General features: G+C 43.7%; 1 protein-coding gene across 2 annotated transcripts in view; it reads left to right on the top strand.

The window, feature by feature from the left end:
- The first annotated feature begins 2037 nt into the window (after window positions 1-2037).
- LOC141476562 (protein mono-ADP-ribosyltransferase PARP8) overlaps window positions 2038-13569 on the top strand; it is a 188167-nt gene continuing 176635 nt past the window's right edge. Inside the window, exons 1-2 of one of the 2 annotated variants that reach the window (XM_074165254.1) lie at window positions 2038-2134; window positions 2867-2921. In XM_074165254.1, the coding sequence (XP_074021355.1) occupies window positions 2044-2134; window positions 2867-2921 (146 nt within the window). In that variant the 5' untranslated portion in view covers window positions 2038-2043. The remainder of the gene's footprint in view (window positions 2135-2866; window positions 2922-13569) is intronic. The other variant, XM_074165253.1, reaches the window with a different exon arrangement.

The raw sequence follows: 13569 nt of genomic DNA, 5'->3' as shown, positions 1-13569 counted from the left end.
GAATAGCTAGAAAAAACTCTAGACCTTGTTGACCAAGGTGGCAAAACTTGACAGAATGACAGTTTTACTGTATTACACTGTATTTCTGACTACAGTGACAAGTTCTGTATCCTACCTTGGAAAAGTCTTGCTGCAGTAGAAGAGAATTTAGTGAACAGCACTGAAAAGTAGTCTGGAAATCTCCCTTCAAAGATAAATTATTTTCTTACTGGCAGCGACTTATAGATTTTTGTTCTCTTTAAACACTACCTGCTTTTTCTTATAAATTCCCTTCTGTTCCCTACTTCAGACATGAAAACTTTTCAAGATAGGAATAAATATGGAATCTTTTTAACCTCACTTTTTTAACTTAAGAACAAATACGAAAATAATGATTGCTTTTCTCCCCTGTGTTTGAAATCAACAATACATGATTAATATAGACTTGCTTAATGAAAGAACACTAGAACTACTGGGGTTAATAATGAATAATCAATGTGAGCTGTTTAGAGCTGGGTGAATATATAAAAAATGAATTTTACAAATATTCTTTTGAATTTTTTTAATCAAATCTGTTTCCACTGTGTTCACACCCGTTTATTTTTTTTATTAATTATTCCCTTTGCTCTTTGGCTGATGAAAAATATTTGGTTTTGCAGACTTGACCATTCCTTCTGAGTTATGTTATGCTCATTACTTGTATTGCATTAGTGCCCAAAAGGTCTAACCTGGATTAGTGCTGACTGCTAGGCACTCTACCGACAGTCCGAGTCCTCTCCCGAAGCCCTTAGTTTGAGAGACAGGTTTGCTGAAGAGGAGCAGGGAGACGGGAGAGGAGCATGATTAAAAATCACAGTGGTTAGAGATGGATTATAAACACGTTAATTCTCTTTTTATTGTTTCACTGGGCACGCATCTCCGTCGATAGGACGGACGCGGAGCCAGGCAGGGGATAGCTCTCTGGTAAGGATGGGCTGCCTGATTTTCCTGCCCGGGGAAGGGCCAGGCAGAGGAGCTCTGCCCGCGGTGGGGCCGGGGTACCGCTTGCCGACACCCGCCCTCAGCGGGAGCTACGGCGGAGGGCGCCGCAGGTGACCACCCACAGCGCCCGCCCCGCTGGGAACCAGACGGCGTCCCCCCCGGGACAAAGGGCGAGTAGCCCCCGCCGCCGGGCCCCGCGGGGCCCTGCCCGTCCGGGAAGTGCCCCCCTCCCCCGCGTCCCGCCGCCGCCGGCCTTGCGCAGCACGGCGCTGCCCGCTTCCTCCCTGATGCCGGCCTGGGAGCCGCCCCGCCGCCTAGATCACTTGTCATTTGCATTTTTCCGCTGCTCGGGAGGAGGCGAAAGCCTATGCCCGGGGCCGGGGCGGGGGGAGGACGCGAGGGCCGGCAGCGGGGCCGGGGCCATCGAGCCTATTCCTCACGGCTACCCGCACGGCTCTGTACATCCGCCTCTTCTTCCCCCGCTTTGCCTCCGCCCGGGGAGATGTCGAGGGCCGTACGTGTCGGGTCGGGAGCGAGGGGAGGGTCTGCGGTTCGACGTCGCTGCAGCAGCGTCGGCCTCGCCGCGCCGCCAGGGACCAAGTGTGGGCGCAGCAGCCGCCGCCGGCTCCGCGCTGCTGCTGCTCGGCGATTGCCGCTGCTGGTGGGAGGGGCAGGGATGTGAGCAGTCGGGTCGGCTTCCCCCCGCCCCCCCCCCCCTTTTTTTTTTCCTTCCAAAAAAAGACCAAACCAGCCAACCAACCCCAAGAAACCTAGAGGGCGTGAGGGGTAAGGGGGAACCCGTGTCGCCGCCGCCGCCGTCCTCCGCTGGATCTATTGTAAGGAAACTGCCATTTGTCGGCAGCGGCGGCACATCTGGGCGGTCACATCTGGGCATGCAACATCGGCTTCTGCCGCCTTCCTCCTCCGTCCTCCAGCCGGCCGAGCGGATCCCTCCGGGGCGCGGGGAGACTCATTCTCTCCAGCCCCAGGGTCCGTCTTTCGGACTGAATATTAAAACCGGCAGCGCGGGGGGTGGTGGTGGTGGAAATAAAGGCTGCTTTTTTTCCCCCTGGGATTTATTTCATGGGGATGTGTTCAAGACAAGAGAGGATTCAGAAGGATATTGACGTTGTGATCCAAAAGTGCAAGGCGGAGAAGGACTGCCTGTTTGCAGGTGAGTTTCTCTCTCGGTCTCCAGGTTGGCGGCACGGAGGCTGCCGCCGCCCGCCTGTCTCAGACCCCGCTCTTCCTCCTCTCCTTCCGAGGGCATTTCTGGGCAGATGAAACCAGGCGCCGGCTGGGAAAGGGTGGGTGGGGGGGCATCCCGAGTCAGAGAGCGTGGCAGTGGCCACACGCAAAACCGGGCGGGTGTGTGCGTGACCCCGCTGCCTGGCACAGCCCGCAGCTGCTGGGGCGAGTGCCCAGCCGAGAGCATCCCTGGTGCTTTTTGCTCCGGCGGGCGCTACACGGCTGTTTTCCGGGCGGCCGGGCTCCTGCCATCCTCAGTGCATGCCTTTATCCCCGCACGCCCGTCTGGCTTCAGGGCTGGAGGCACGGCAAGCGGTAAACGCCCCCCCCCCCCCCTTCCGTGCAAAATCGCTTTTTTCATCGCTTCCTTGGTAAGGACGGTGAGGCGTCGGCAGTGATTTGCCGTCGCAGGAGCCCGGCTTGTTGGCTGCCTGTTGCCTTTTCTGACAATGGAAATCCCTGCCGTTGCCATAGCACTGGGTACTTGTTGCGAAGGGCTGGGGGGGCAGTTGCTGCATTTCCTCTGATTCATGCTGACCCCACACACACACACACGCACACGCACACCGTGTCGGTAGCAGAATGCTGGTCTGCAAAACTTCAGCCATTTCAGCCAAAATAAAGACAAGTTGTAATAACGCAGCTCGTTGTATTTCAGATTTCAGGTACTCAGACTCCACCTTTACCTTCACCTATATTGGAGGCTCCAAAAGGTACTTTTTTTTTTACAGTAATGACTCCCTTAATTTCCTGCTGGCATTGAGGTGCAGTGGTTCAATACCGTAGCAGACTTTTTTGTTTCCTTTCCTTTTGCAAGGAGGATCAATAAATCATTTGCCTTCGTGCAAACGTAAACTGAGGAAGAAGTGTCGAGGGAGGTGATCAGAAAGGTGATCCTAGTTGTTGGAGGCTTGTTCCTCTGAATGCTGCCCTGGGGTGCTTCACCGTTTCTCTTTTTTTTAATTTATGTGTATATGTAGAATTTCTGCCATATATAAACTTAACAGAAACACAGCAAAGGCATCAACATATTAAATATAAAGTGAATTCATCTTAAAAAAACTGGAAAAAGTTATGATTTTAATAACAAATAGACCAAATTTCACATCAGCACCTTATTCTCTTGCATTTGAGAACCATATTTAGTCCCATGACAGATGCAAGACTGTCTGCAATTGACCAAATTAAACTACTGAGGCATTAAGTGAAATGTCAGTATAGCTTCTAAGGCTAAAAAATGTTTTATTTAATGGTAGTTTAAATATTATTTTTAAGTGGTTACAAGTTTTTTGTTATAAAATAGATTGTGCATGTACACATTTTTTTATGTCACCATTTGTTGTGTTTGTTTTCAAAAGGAAATATACGTAAAAGCTTGAACACGCATCCTTTTTGTTTCCCTGGCTCTTAAGTTACCTTTTACTTAATATGGTATTTATAATATATGCTAGGTCATCCTCTTATCTTTTAGTTGAATTTTATTAGACTAGGCAAGATGTCTTGTTTTTATTTTTATTTTTTCTCAGTTCATCTGATATCTTTGGTGATTCTTTTTCTTTACCAAGGTACATCAGGTTAAAGTTTTGTATTCTTTGCAAGTGAACCTTTCAGTGCAGGCAACGCTCCTACAGCCATTGTTTCTCCCCTGTGCATGCTTCGGGGCCTGGCTGCAGGATCAGGCTCCCAGATGGTCCCAAGGCTGCGAGGCTGCTCAGAAAAACACTTTCCCACCTCACTTCCTACTAAAGGAAAAGACAACTTCTATCATTTTCAGTGGAGTAGAATGGTTCAGTTCACCCAATAGCTGAGAATCAGATATATTTTCATGTTGCTTGTAGTATACTCTAATTTAGGGGTTTAGTATATGTTTTTTTATCTTGTTTTAAAAGACAATTTTGAAAGGCTTGATACAGTAAAAATTAACTAACAGAAATATTATTTATCATGTAGTTAAAACAATCAAATTTGAAAGTTACTTTGCACTGTTTTCTAAACCAAATATTGCAGCAAGAAACCAGGAAGTGAAACCTGTCTATTGTTTCCATTTTCCAAGCTGAATAAAGTAAAAAGCCTAAGGGCATAACTGATGTAAAATAAACTGCTTTATAAATGTTGAAAAAAAAAGTCATTTCTACAACAAGAGATGGAAGATGGCCTTACATCCCATAACCTTGAATTTTAACTGGGGTTAGCATTTGCTTAAGGAAGCTGTTGACTGGAAACTAGTCTCAGGATCTTGAAAATTCAAACTTAATTGAGAAATAAAAGTTAGGCTTAGAGAAACTGGTGAAAGTGGGTTGCTACTTAGAGCATACTCAAATTTCACTTTCCATTTGACATTTTAAGGACATTTAAAAGGCATCCTTTGAGAGAAGGGTTTTGTGTTCTCTGCTTGTTTGTATTTTGATTTAGAAAGATGTTCTAGTATATTCTTAGTATACAGTGGTGTACTGAGTGGCAAGTTTATGGTAATAAGCTCTCTTGTGAAGTATATAAAATGAATACTCTAAGCCTTGACCATTAAGGGCCAAACTTTTCTTTCTCACATTGAAGAAGAGTTAGTGGTTTCTTCTTAGAGAAGGTGCTTGCTGAGCAGCAGTTATGCTGTACCTTGTGCAGTGTTTGGGCAGGTCTCCAGTACAGGCTCTACGAGGGTCAACAACAGTGACATGTATGTGGTATCAATTTAGGAGAGCACAAGGCTATCTAAGGATCTTTTTCTTGCATTTGGCCATGATTTTTTTCCTACTACCATTGCTGCATCTGTGGACTTCCTGAGTGGTGACCCCATTTTTTTACTATTGCACTCGGAAATTGTCCCTAAATGACAAAAGCTCTATTAGCTTGTGATCATAGACTTGAGTATCAGCTGACAGGCCTTGTCCTGTTACTTCAGATATTTAGTCTGATGACTTTGTTTTTCAAACGAACAGGAACACAGGCTTTCGAGTAATGGGCAAAGGATGGATGTTCACTGGATGGATGTTCAAGAAACAGATTTAAATGAGTAAGAGTTGAAATGGTATGTAAGGAAGATTACAGTACTTTAGCACTTAGTAGCTGTGCTTGGAACTAAGTCTTTTTCATGCTTTATTTCCTTTAGATGTTCCTTTAGGTCAGTGTGTAGCATGGCTTTGTTTTAGCCATAGTGGTTAAATACAAAAGCAGAGACCTCTGAAAGAAGGCAATATGTTTTCTGTTTGAGAAGGAGGATTCTTTGTCTTACCCTTGTATAAAGGCAGGTTACAATACTAGAAAGTTAAATATCACTGGGGGTTTTCCTCTGCATACTGTAGTTGCCCCTAGTGTCCATTAAGTCCATTTATCAGTGGTCTTAATTTATAAACTCAGAACCAGATTCTTAGAAAATCAGTGTAAGTCCATGGATGTCAGTGTACCAGTATAATTTCAGTTATGATGAGGACCTAAGATTTGTGTTTGTTCTTTAAACTGTTAAGTTTATCTGTGTGAGCTTTTTCTTCTTGGGGATAGCTTCTCTGACTGATTTTTCCGTTGCTTGGATTGATTGCACAGCCCCTTCTTACATTAGTAGTATTCAAATATTGAGGTGGTACATAACCACGCTGCAGATCAATCCAAATAGATAGGCCTGATCCGGAGCAGATTTATCATAGCTTCGGTGGAGTTAACTTGTATTCCCACAGTAAAGTCCTGAATCAAACCCTGAGGGTATGACTTAGATTTTGTTCAAGTACAGAGGTACCAGTGAAACCAACTGAGAACTAATATTTTTTTATTCACTATATAGACCTGTTCCAACATTTGGCCATTAGGTGGTATTAAGCTATTATATTGTGTAAATAATATATATGTGTAAATGATCACTGGATGGGCATAAATATACTTCAAGGAGATTCTGCATCAAGGAGATTTGCAGGATTTTTCTTGAAATGTTAGAAGGGAAGAATCTCTTTAAGTACAAACATATTTGTATTGTGTAAATTATCATAAATAATCCTTTACCTATGTAGTTCAGTTAATCCTTTTGGACTGTACTTTTTTTTTTTTTTTTAATGCACTTCTAAATTATTAGAGTTGTTTGACACTGCAGAGATGCTTCCTGGTTTGGGAAGGTTGTAATTAGAAATTTATTAGTGAGGTACATCTTTGTGCATAATGTGGGCACTAAATATGGGGCAGATTGTTTATCAATTTAATAGCTTTGAATTTCATTGTCAGAAAGCGATAGGTAGGATGATAGATTTCTTATAAAGTGAGGTGTTCATTCGAGTGCTGTGACTGTGCAAGATTTACTACTTTAACCACATCTGTCAGAATATCAGAAACAGCTGAATTATTTATGCTTTTTACTGCAGGATCTAAAAAGGATATTACAGTGTGAACATGCCGAGTTTTCTTTTTTTTTAAAATATCTCATTTCCTTTTTCCTGTTATCTGCCCCTGTATAAAGCATTGCTCCTCCAGAAACCCTGTAGACTGAACAGAATTGCTGATCTGTCATCTTTCAAATAGATATGTGTGATGCCCTGAAGTTGTTTTCACTTTATATGTCATTTGAAATGGTTTACATAAAAGCAGTGCTTGGTTGTCCTGAAAAAAAAGATGTTTCCTCTTTTTTAAGTGTTTTTCTCAACCTTTTTTTTTTTTCTGAGGCTAAACAAGGACATCATATCAGTTCTGAAATACCTCTTTATTCAAATATGTACTTAACTCTCATTGGCAGTGAGGGACAGTGACAATAAGGCTGTGCATGAGAACAGATCTAATACTGCAGCATATTGTAAAGAAACTAGTTAAGACCTGTAAGAACTAAACACATTAATTTTGTCAGCAAGATTCCCTCTTGTGTTCTGCTTTCCCTACATGAGCACAATGATTATAATAATAGTAGTTCTGCAGATGCAAAGAAAGTTGAGTTTTAGTCTGAAGTAACTGAATTGTGTATCTTTGCTTAAAATAATGACAAATTGTTAACTTATGCTGTTTTGATTTTGAATATTTGGCTATTTTGTTTTTTATTCATAGTGCTTAATATTGCAGTATCAGAAATTCTCATGTAAATCAATGAATTAATTCCCACATCACTGTAGCAGTGAAATATTTCACAGCTGGGGAGCTGAAAGAGTAACTAAATTGCTTGTGGCTTTCTACAGCTGTCTGAAGTCCTAGTGCATTATGTCTACCAGGTGTTTGAACCACTTGATGATAAATACATACAGATAATGTTTTTTCCCCTTTAGTGGCATGCCCTATTGCTACTTATAGGAATTTAATAAAACTGCTTACATCAGAGATTTCATTTGGTGAATAATTTTGAAATTCTGGTGTCGCTCTGATAATGCTGAAAATCTTCAATACAAAAAAAATGGTGAAGAAAAAGGGTTTTGGCTAATTGATGTGTGTTTTTATTTGAAAATTTATGTTCAATTTACATATACTGTAGCAAAAAAGGAGAGAATTGAAAAAAAATTTTTAAACCGAAACATAAAAATGTGACCATCTGAAAATATCAAAATGGAACACTTTCCTGAATATTTTCATTTTTTTTCTTTCCTTTCCAAAATGATCTAGTTTAAGATCAGCCTTTTTTTGAATAGGTTAGTTTTTACCTAGCTCCTCTGTCTGATTCATTGCATGGCAATGTGTTTACTGGCTATGCAAGGTTTGGGAAGAGAAAGTTTGATTGCTCCTTTTAGAAACAGTGCTGGCTTACATAAGATGAAAGTGTCCATGAAAGTATGACTTAAAAAGAGGATAAAAAAATTTTTATGGAATCCATTGCTCTGAATGGTTTCAGTTTAGCTGGAACCATTTTTATACAGCGTTTAGGAAGGGTCATCTTCTGTTGCTGATGGCTGCGCTTAACTTTGTGTTCAGGTTATTAAATATGCAATTACATTCCTAAAATCTACCTCTACTACAGTAAGATAGGGATGAAAACTAGATACACAGCTTGTGCTTAACCCTCTGTTTATTGCTATTTCAGAATACCTGGAAGATTGTACATCATCTTTCAATTTTAACTTTGCTATCAAATAGAGCTTAACATTTCTGTCAGGACAGCACCATTTCCTGGAAGAGAAATCTGTGATGTGAGATAGGAATCTAGTTTAGATATAACATATGGAAAGCATTTTGATTTTAATTTCTTCATTAAAGATTCTGTAGATGAAATAATGTTGAATACAGCCTTTTGTACTTCTAAAAAATAGGCAATGTTGAGGGTTTGTGAAAAACAAAATTAAAGCCATTCTACTCACAGTCTCATTGAGCTCACCTTTTTTTTGATGATCTTGTTTTTGAAAGATCCTTTTTGCCTTGCTGTTAGAAAATCAGCGGTGTCTGAAATTAACCCAATACCCATCAGTGCATCCTGTAAAAATTATATACTTCAGGGTTATTATGGACTTGTGGAAATCTCTTTCTAGTCTAGTGAAGTGAGGGGCTATCCTCTTTCAGCTGCATACTGTACTGATATTAAGAACAGTACCTTCAAATTGTGAATATCTACCTTTCTGCGAGAAAAATGTGGTTTTAGGCACTTAAATGAATGGCCTAGTTTTCAGAAGTGCCGAACTCCCACACCACATAGTAGTCTCAGTATTACTGTGCATTGCTTAGCACTTTTAAAAAGCAACAGGTTCTTTATGCAGGTGTTTTTGTCATACAAATGTATGCACTGTTGTTTGAATGATTTACCAGTACAGAGTTGGGAAAAGCGCTTGAATTTCTTTACAGAAAACATTTTCAGTAACTTCTTTCTCTGCTTTCATCACCTACTTTAACATATTAAGTACCTAAAAATAGACTTGTAGGCTGTCATTGTTAAAGTGTTAATGTGACAAGACAAATACATTTGAAAGTGGAGTTCACTCTGACAAAACTAATTTAGATCACTTTTCGCTGTGTTGAGACTAATGACATTTCTGTTTTTTTCCTGTTAGTCTCTAATAATTTCCCATATTTTTCATCATAAAGAGCTGAAGATACATGTTGGCATCTTTTTTCCATGGATTACTTACTGTGCAGAATATGAATTCTCACTTGAGTCAGAGTCTAATCACTCAGAGTCAAAATACCTACTTTAATAAGCTTCAGAACCTAGAGGGAAAGTAAATTTTAAACTGCTGGGTGAGTTCAGTTTAGTTACAATTAAAACTAAGGAAGGGATGAAATATGAGTAAATCTAAAAAAAAGTCCAATTTGTAATTCTCCCTTGGGCATTAAATAAATCCCACTTAAGAGGACAGCTTTTAGGAATTAATGTCCTCCTTGCTACATGACAGTGAATATTTTTACAGATGTTTCATTGAACTGGCCTCATCTGAGGAAAACCAGCTCCTTCTAATGAGGTAAAATTGACTCATAAAGATAAGCCTACTATCCTGTACAGCAGTAGCTAGAAAATCTCACTGAAAGACAAGGGACTAAACAAGGTACAGAAATACATCTCCTTCCCCTGACAGCCTTCTTCATACTCACACAAGATTGCATCCAGCCTATTTCATGGAATCACGGAATTATGGAATTGTCAGAGTTGGAAGGGACCTCTAGAGATCATCTAGTTCAACTCCCTGCTAAAGCAGGATTGCCTAGAGCACATTACTCAGGACTGCATCCAGGTGGGTCTTGAAAATCTCCAGAGAAGGGGACTCCACAACCTCCCTGGGCAGCCTGTTCCAGCGCTCTGTCACCCTCGCCATAAAGAAGTTTTTTCTCATATTTGAATGGAACTTCCTGTGTTCCAGCTTGTGCCTGTTGCCCCTCATCCTGTCACTGGGAACCACTGAAAAGAGTCCAGCTCCATTCTCCTTCAACCCACCCTTTAGATACTTGTAAGCATTAATAAGGTCTCCCCTCAGCCTTCTCTTCTCCAGGCTAAAGAGTCCCAAATCTCTCAGCCTTTCCTCATAAGAGAGATGCTCTAATCCCTCAATCATCTTTGTTGCCCTTTGCTGGACTCTCTCCAGTAGTTCCCTGTCTCTCTTGAACTGGGGAGCCCAGAACTGGATGCAGTATTCCAGTTGTGGCCTCACCAGTGCAGAGTAAAGGGGGGAGAATGACCTCCCTCGACCTACTGGCCACACTCTTCCCTATGCAGCCCAGGATTCCATTGGCCCTCTTGGCGACAAGGGCACATTGCTGGCTCATGGATAGTTTACTATCCACCAGGACCCCCAGATCCTTCTCCTCAGAAGTGCTTTCCAGCAGGTCCACCCCTAACCTATATTGGTGCCTGGCATTCTTCCTCCCCAGGTGCAGGACCCTACATTTGCCCTTGTTGAACCTCATTAGGTTCCTCTCTGCCCAGCTCTCCAGCCTCTCCAGGTCACACTGGATGGCGGCACAGCCCTCTGGAGTGTCGGCCAGCCCTCCCAGTTTGGTATCATCAGCAAACTTGCTGAGGATACACTCTGTCCCCTCGTCAAGGTCATTGATGATATGTTGAACAAGACTGGACTGAGTATTGACCCCTGGGGGACACCGCTGGTTACAGGCCTCCAACTTGACCCTGCTCCATTCATCACAACCCTCTGAGTTCTGTCACACAGCCAGCTCTCAATCCACCTCACTGCCCCCTCATCTAGCCCACACTTCCTTAATTTCCTAATGAGGATGTTATGGGAGACTGTGTCAAAAGCCTTGCTGAAGTCAAGGTAGATGACATCTGCTGCTCTCCCCTCATCCAGCCATCCAGTTATAACGTCATAGAAGGCTATCAGATTGGTCAAGCATGATTTACCCTTGGTAAATCCGTGTTGACCACTTCCAATAACTTCCTGTTCTTCAACGTGTTTGGAGATGACTTCCAGGACAAGTTGCTCCATTACCTTCCCAGGGACGGAGGTGAGACTAACCAGCCTGTAGTTCCCTGGGTCCTCCTTCTTGCCCGTTTTGTAGACTGGAGTGATATTGGCCTTTCTCCAGTCCCCAGGCACCTCTCCTGTTCTCCATGACCTTTCAAAGATGATAGAGAGTGGCCCAGCAATAACATCTGCCAGTTCTCTCAGCACTCGCGGGTGCATCCCATCTGGGCCCATGGACTTATGGATGTCCAGTTTGGCCAAGTGGTCTCTAACCCAGTCCTCCTCTACAGAGGGAAAATCTTCCTCTCTCCAGACCTTCCCCCTTGTCTCCAGGGTCTGGGATTCATGAGGGACAGTTTTAGCAGTGAAGACCGAAGCAAAGAAGGCATTCAGTAACTCCGCCTTCTCTGTGTCTTCCACCACTAAGGCGCCCACCTCATTCTTCAGTGGGCCTCCATTTTCCCTAGTCTTCCTTTTTCTACTGATATACTGAAAGAACCTCTTATTATTATTTTTAACCGTAGTGGCCAAGTTAAGTTCTGCTTGAGCTTTGGCCCTTCTAATTTTCCCCCTGCATAGCTTCACTATGTCTTGGTATTGCTCATAAGTTACCAACCCCCTTTTCCAGAGATCGTAAACTTTCCTTTTATTCCTGAAATCCAGCCAAAGCTCTCTATTTAGCCAGGCTGGTCTTCTTCCCCGTCGTCTCATTTTACGGAACCTGGGGATGGCTCTCCTGTGCTTTTAAGAGTTCCTCCTTGAAGTATGACCAGCCTTCCTGGGCACCTTTGCCCTCCAGGACTGTCTCCCAAGGGACACTCTCAACCATGCTCCTAAACAGGCCAAAGTCCGCCCTTTGGAAGTCCAAGGTGGCGGTTCTGCTGGCTCCCCGCCTTGCTTCTCCAAGAATTGAAAACTCTATCATTTCGGGATCACTCTGCCCAAGACGACCTCCAACCTTTATATCCCCCACAAGACCTTCTCTGTTAACAAGCAGCAGGTCCAGTAGGGCGCTTTCCCTGGTTGGCTCTCTCACCAGCTGTGTTAGGAAGTTGTCTTCCACACACTCCAGGAACCTCCGGGACTGTTCCCTCTCTGCTGTGTTATATTTCCAGAAGACATCTGGGAAGTTGAAGTCCCCCACGAGAACAAGGGCGAGCGATTGCGAGACCTCTGCCAGCTGCTTCTAGAATATTTCATCAACCTCTACATCCTGGTTGGGGGTCTGTAACAAACTCCCACCATGATGCCTGCCTTATTGGCCTTCCCCTTGATTCTTACCCATAAACACTCAACACTGTCATTCACATTGTTAAGTTCTAGGCTTTCAAATCTGTCCCTAACATAGAGGGCCACCCCACCGCCTCTCCTTTTTTGCTTATCCCTTCTGAAAAGTTGGTAGCCATTGATTGCAGCACTCCAGTTGTGTGAGTCTTCCCACTACGTTTCTGTGATGGCAAACTATATCATAGTTTTCCTGCTGTACAATGGCCTCCAGCTCGTACTGTTTGTTGCCCATGCTGGGTGCATTCATGTAGATGCACTTCAGCTGGGTTAATTGTCCTGCCGCTTTTTTGGGGGGGACGAGCCCTAATTCCCACCTGACTGCGCTCAGATCCTTCTGTAGTTGCCAGCCTATTACTACCCCTCATGTTTTTGCTACCGCATGGATCACCATCCCCCACCTCCACTGAGACAACGGACTGCAAGACCTTGCTAGTACTTTTACCCACAAGCTTTCCCCACCTGTTGCCAGCAGGCCTGGTGTCCTGTAGATCAACCCGTGATCAAAGAAACCAAAGTCCTGCCGGTTGCACCAGTCTTGGAGCCTGGAGTTAATCTGCTGTCTCTTCCTGTTTATCCCTTCTTCAGTCCCTGCAACTGGTGGGATAGAGGAGAACACTACTTGTGCTCCTGATCCTTTAACCAGCCATCCCAGGGCCCTAAAGTCTCTCTTCATTGCCCTTAGACTTCTGGTAGCTACCTCATCACCGCCTACTTGAAATATCAGCAATGGGTAGTAATCTGAGGGCTGAACCAGGGTAGGGAGATTTTTCTGTATATCCTTAATCCTGGCCCCAGGGAGGCAGCTGACTTCCCTGTGGGATGGGCCTGGTTGACAAATGGGGCCCTCTGTTCCCCTCAGAAGGGAGTCACCCACCACAATTACCTTTCTTTTTTTCTTAACTGAGGAAGTCCTAAGGCATAGGGGTGAGCGACTAGCCCTGGGTGACTCACTGGATGGATCTTCCTCTCTATCCTCATTTGCCTGGCCCTCAATTTCCAAAGCCCCATACCTATTGTGCAATGGCAACTGGGAAGGTGAGGGGGGCCGGGAAGCATTTTGCTTGCCCCTCCAAGGAGGGAGGTGTTTCTATGGGAAGAAGAGCAGAAAAGAGCCTTGCCTAAGGACTGGGAACAATTGTAGCTTTTATGAGTCAGACTTTTCCTGGGAGGACCCATTATCTCCAGGGAGCTTTATGTCAGACATTCTGTTCCCCTACTGCAAGGGCTTTTGGCATTATGTAATCCCATGGGACTAAGTTATGGTCTTGCACACGCTCACATAAGG

The sequence above is a fragment of the Numenius arquata genome, chromosome W (genome assembly GCF_964106895.1).
Source record: "Numenius arquata chromosome W, bNumArq3.hap1.1, whole genome shotgun sequence".
NCBI classification, from domain to species: Eukaryota; Metazoa; Chordata; class Aves; order Charadriiformes; family Scolopacidae; genus Numenius; species Numenius arquata.
The sequence above is the reverse complement of the archived record's forward strand: the minus strand, read 5'-3'. Positions and strand labels throughout refer to the sequence as shown.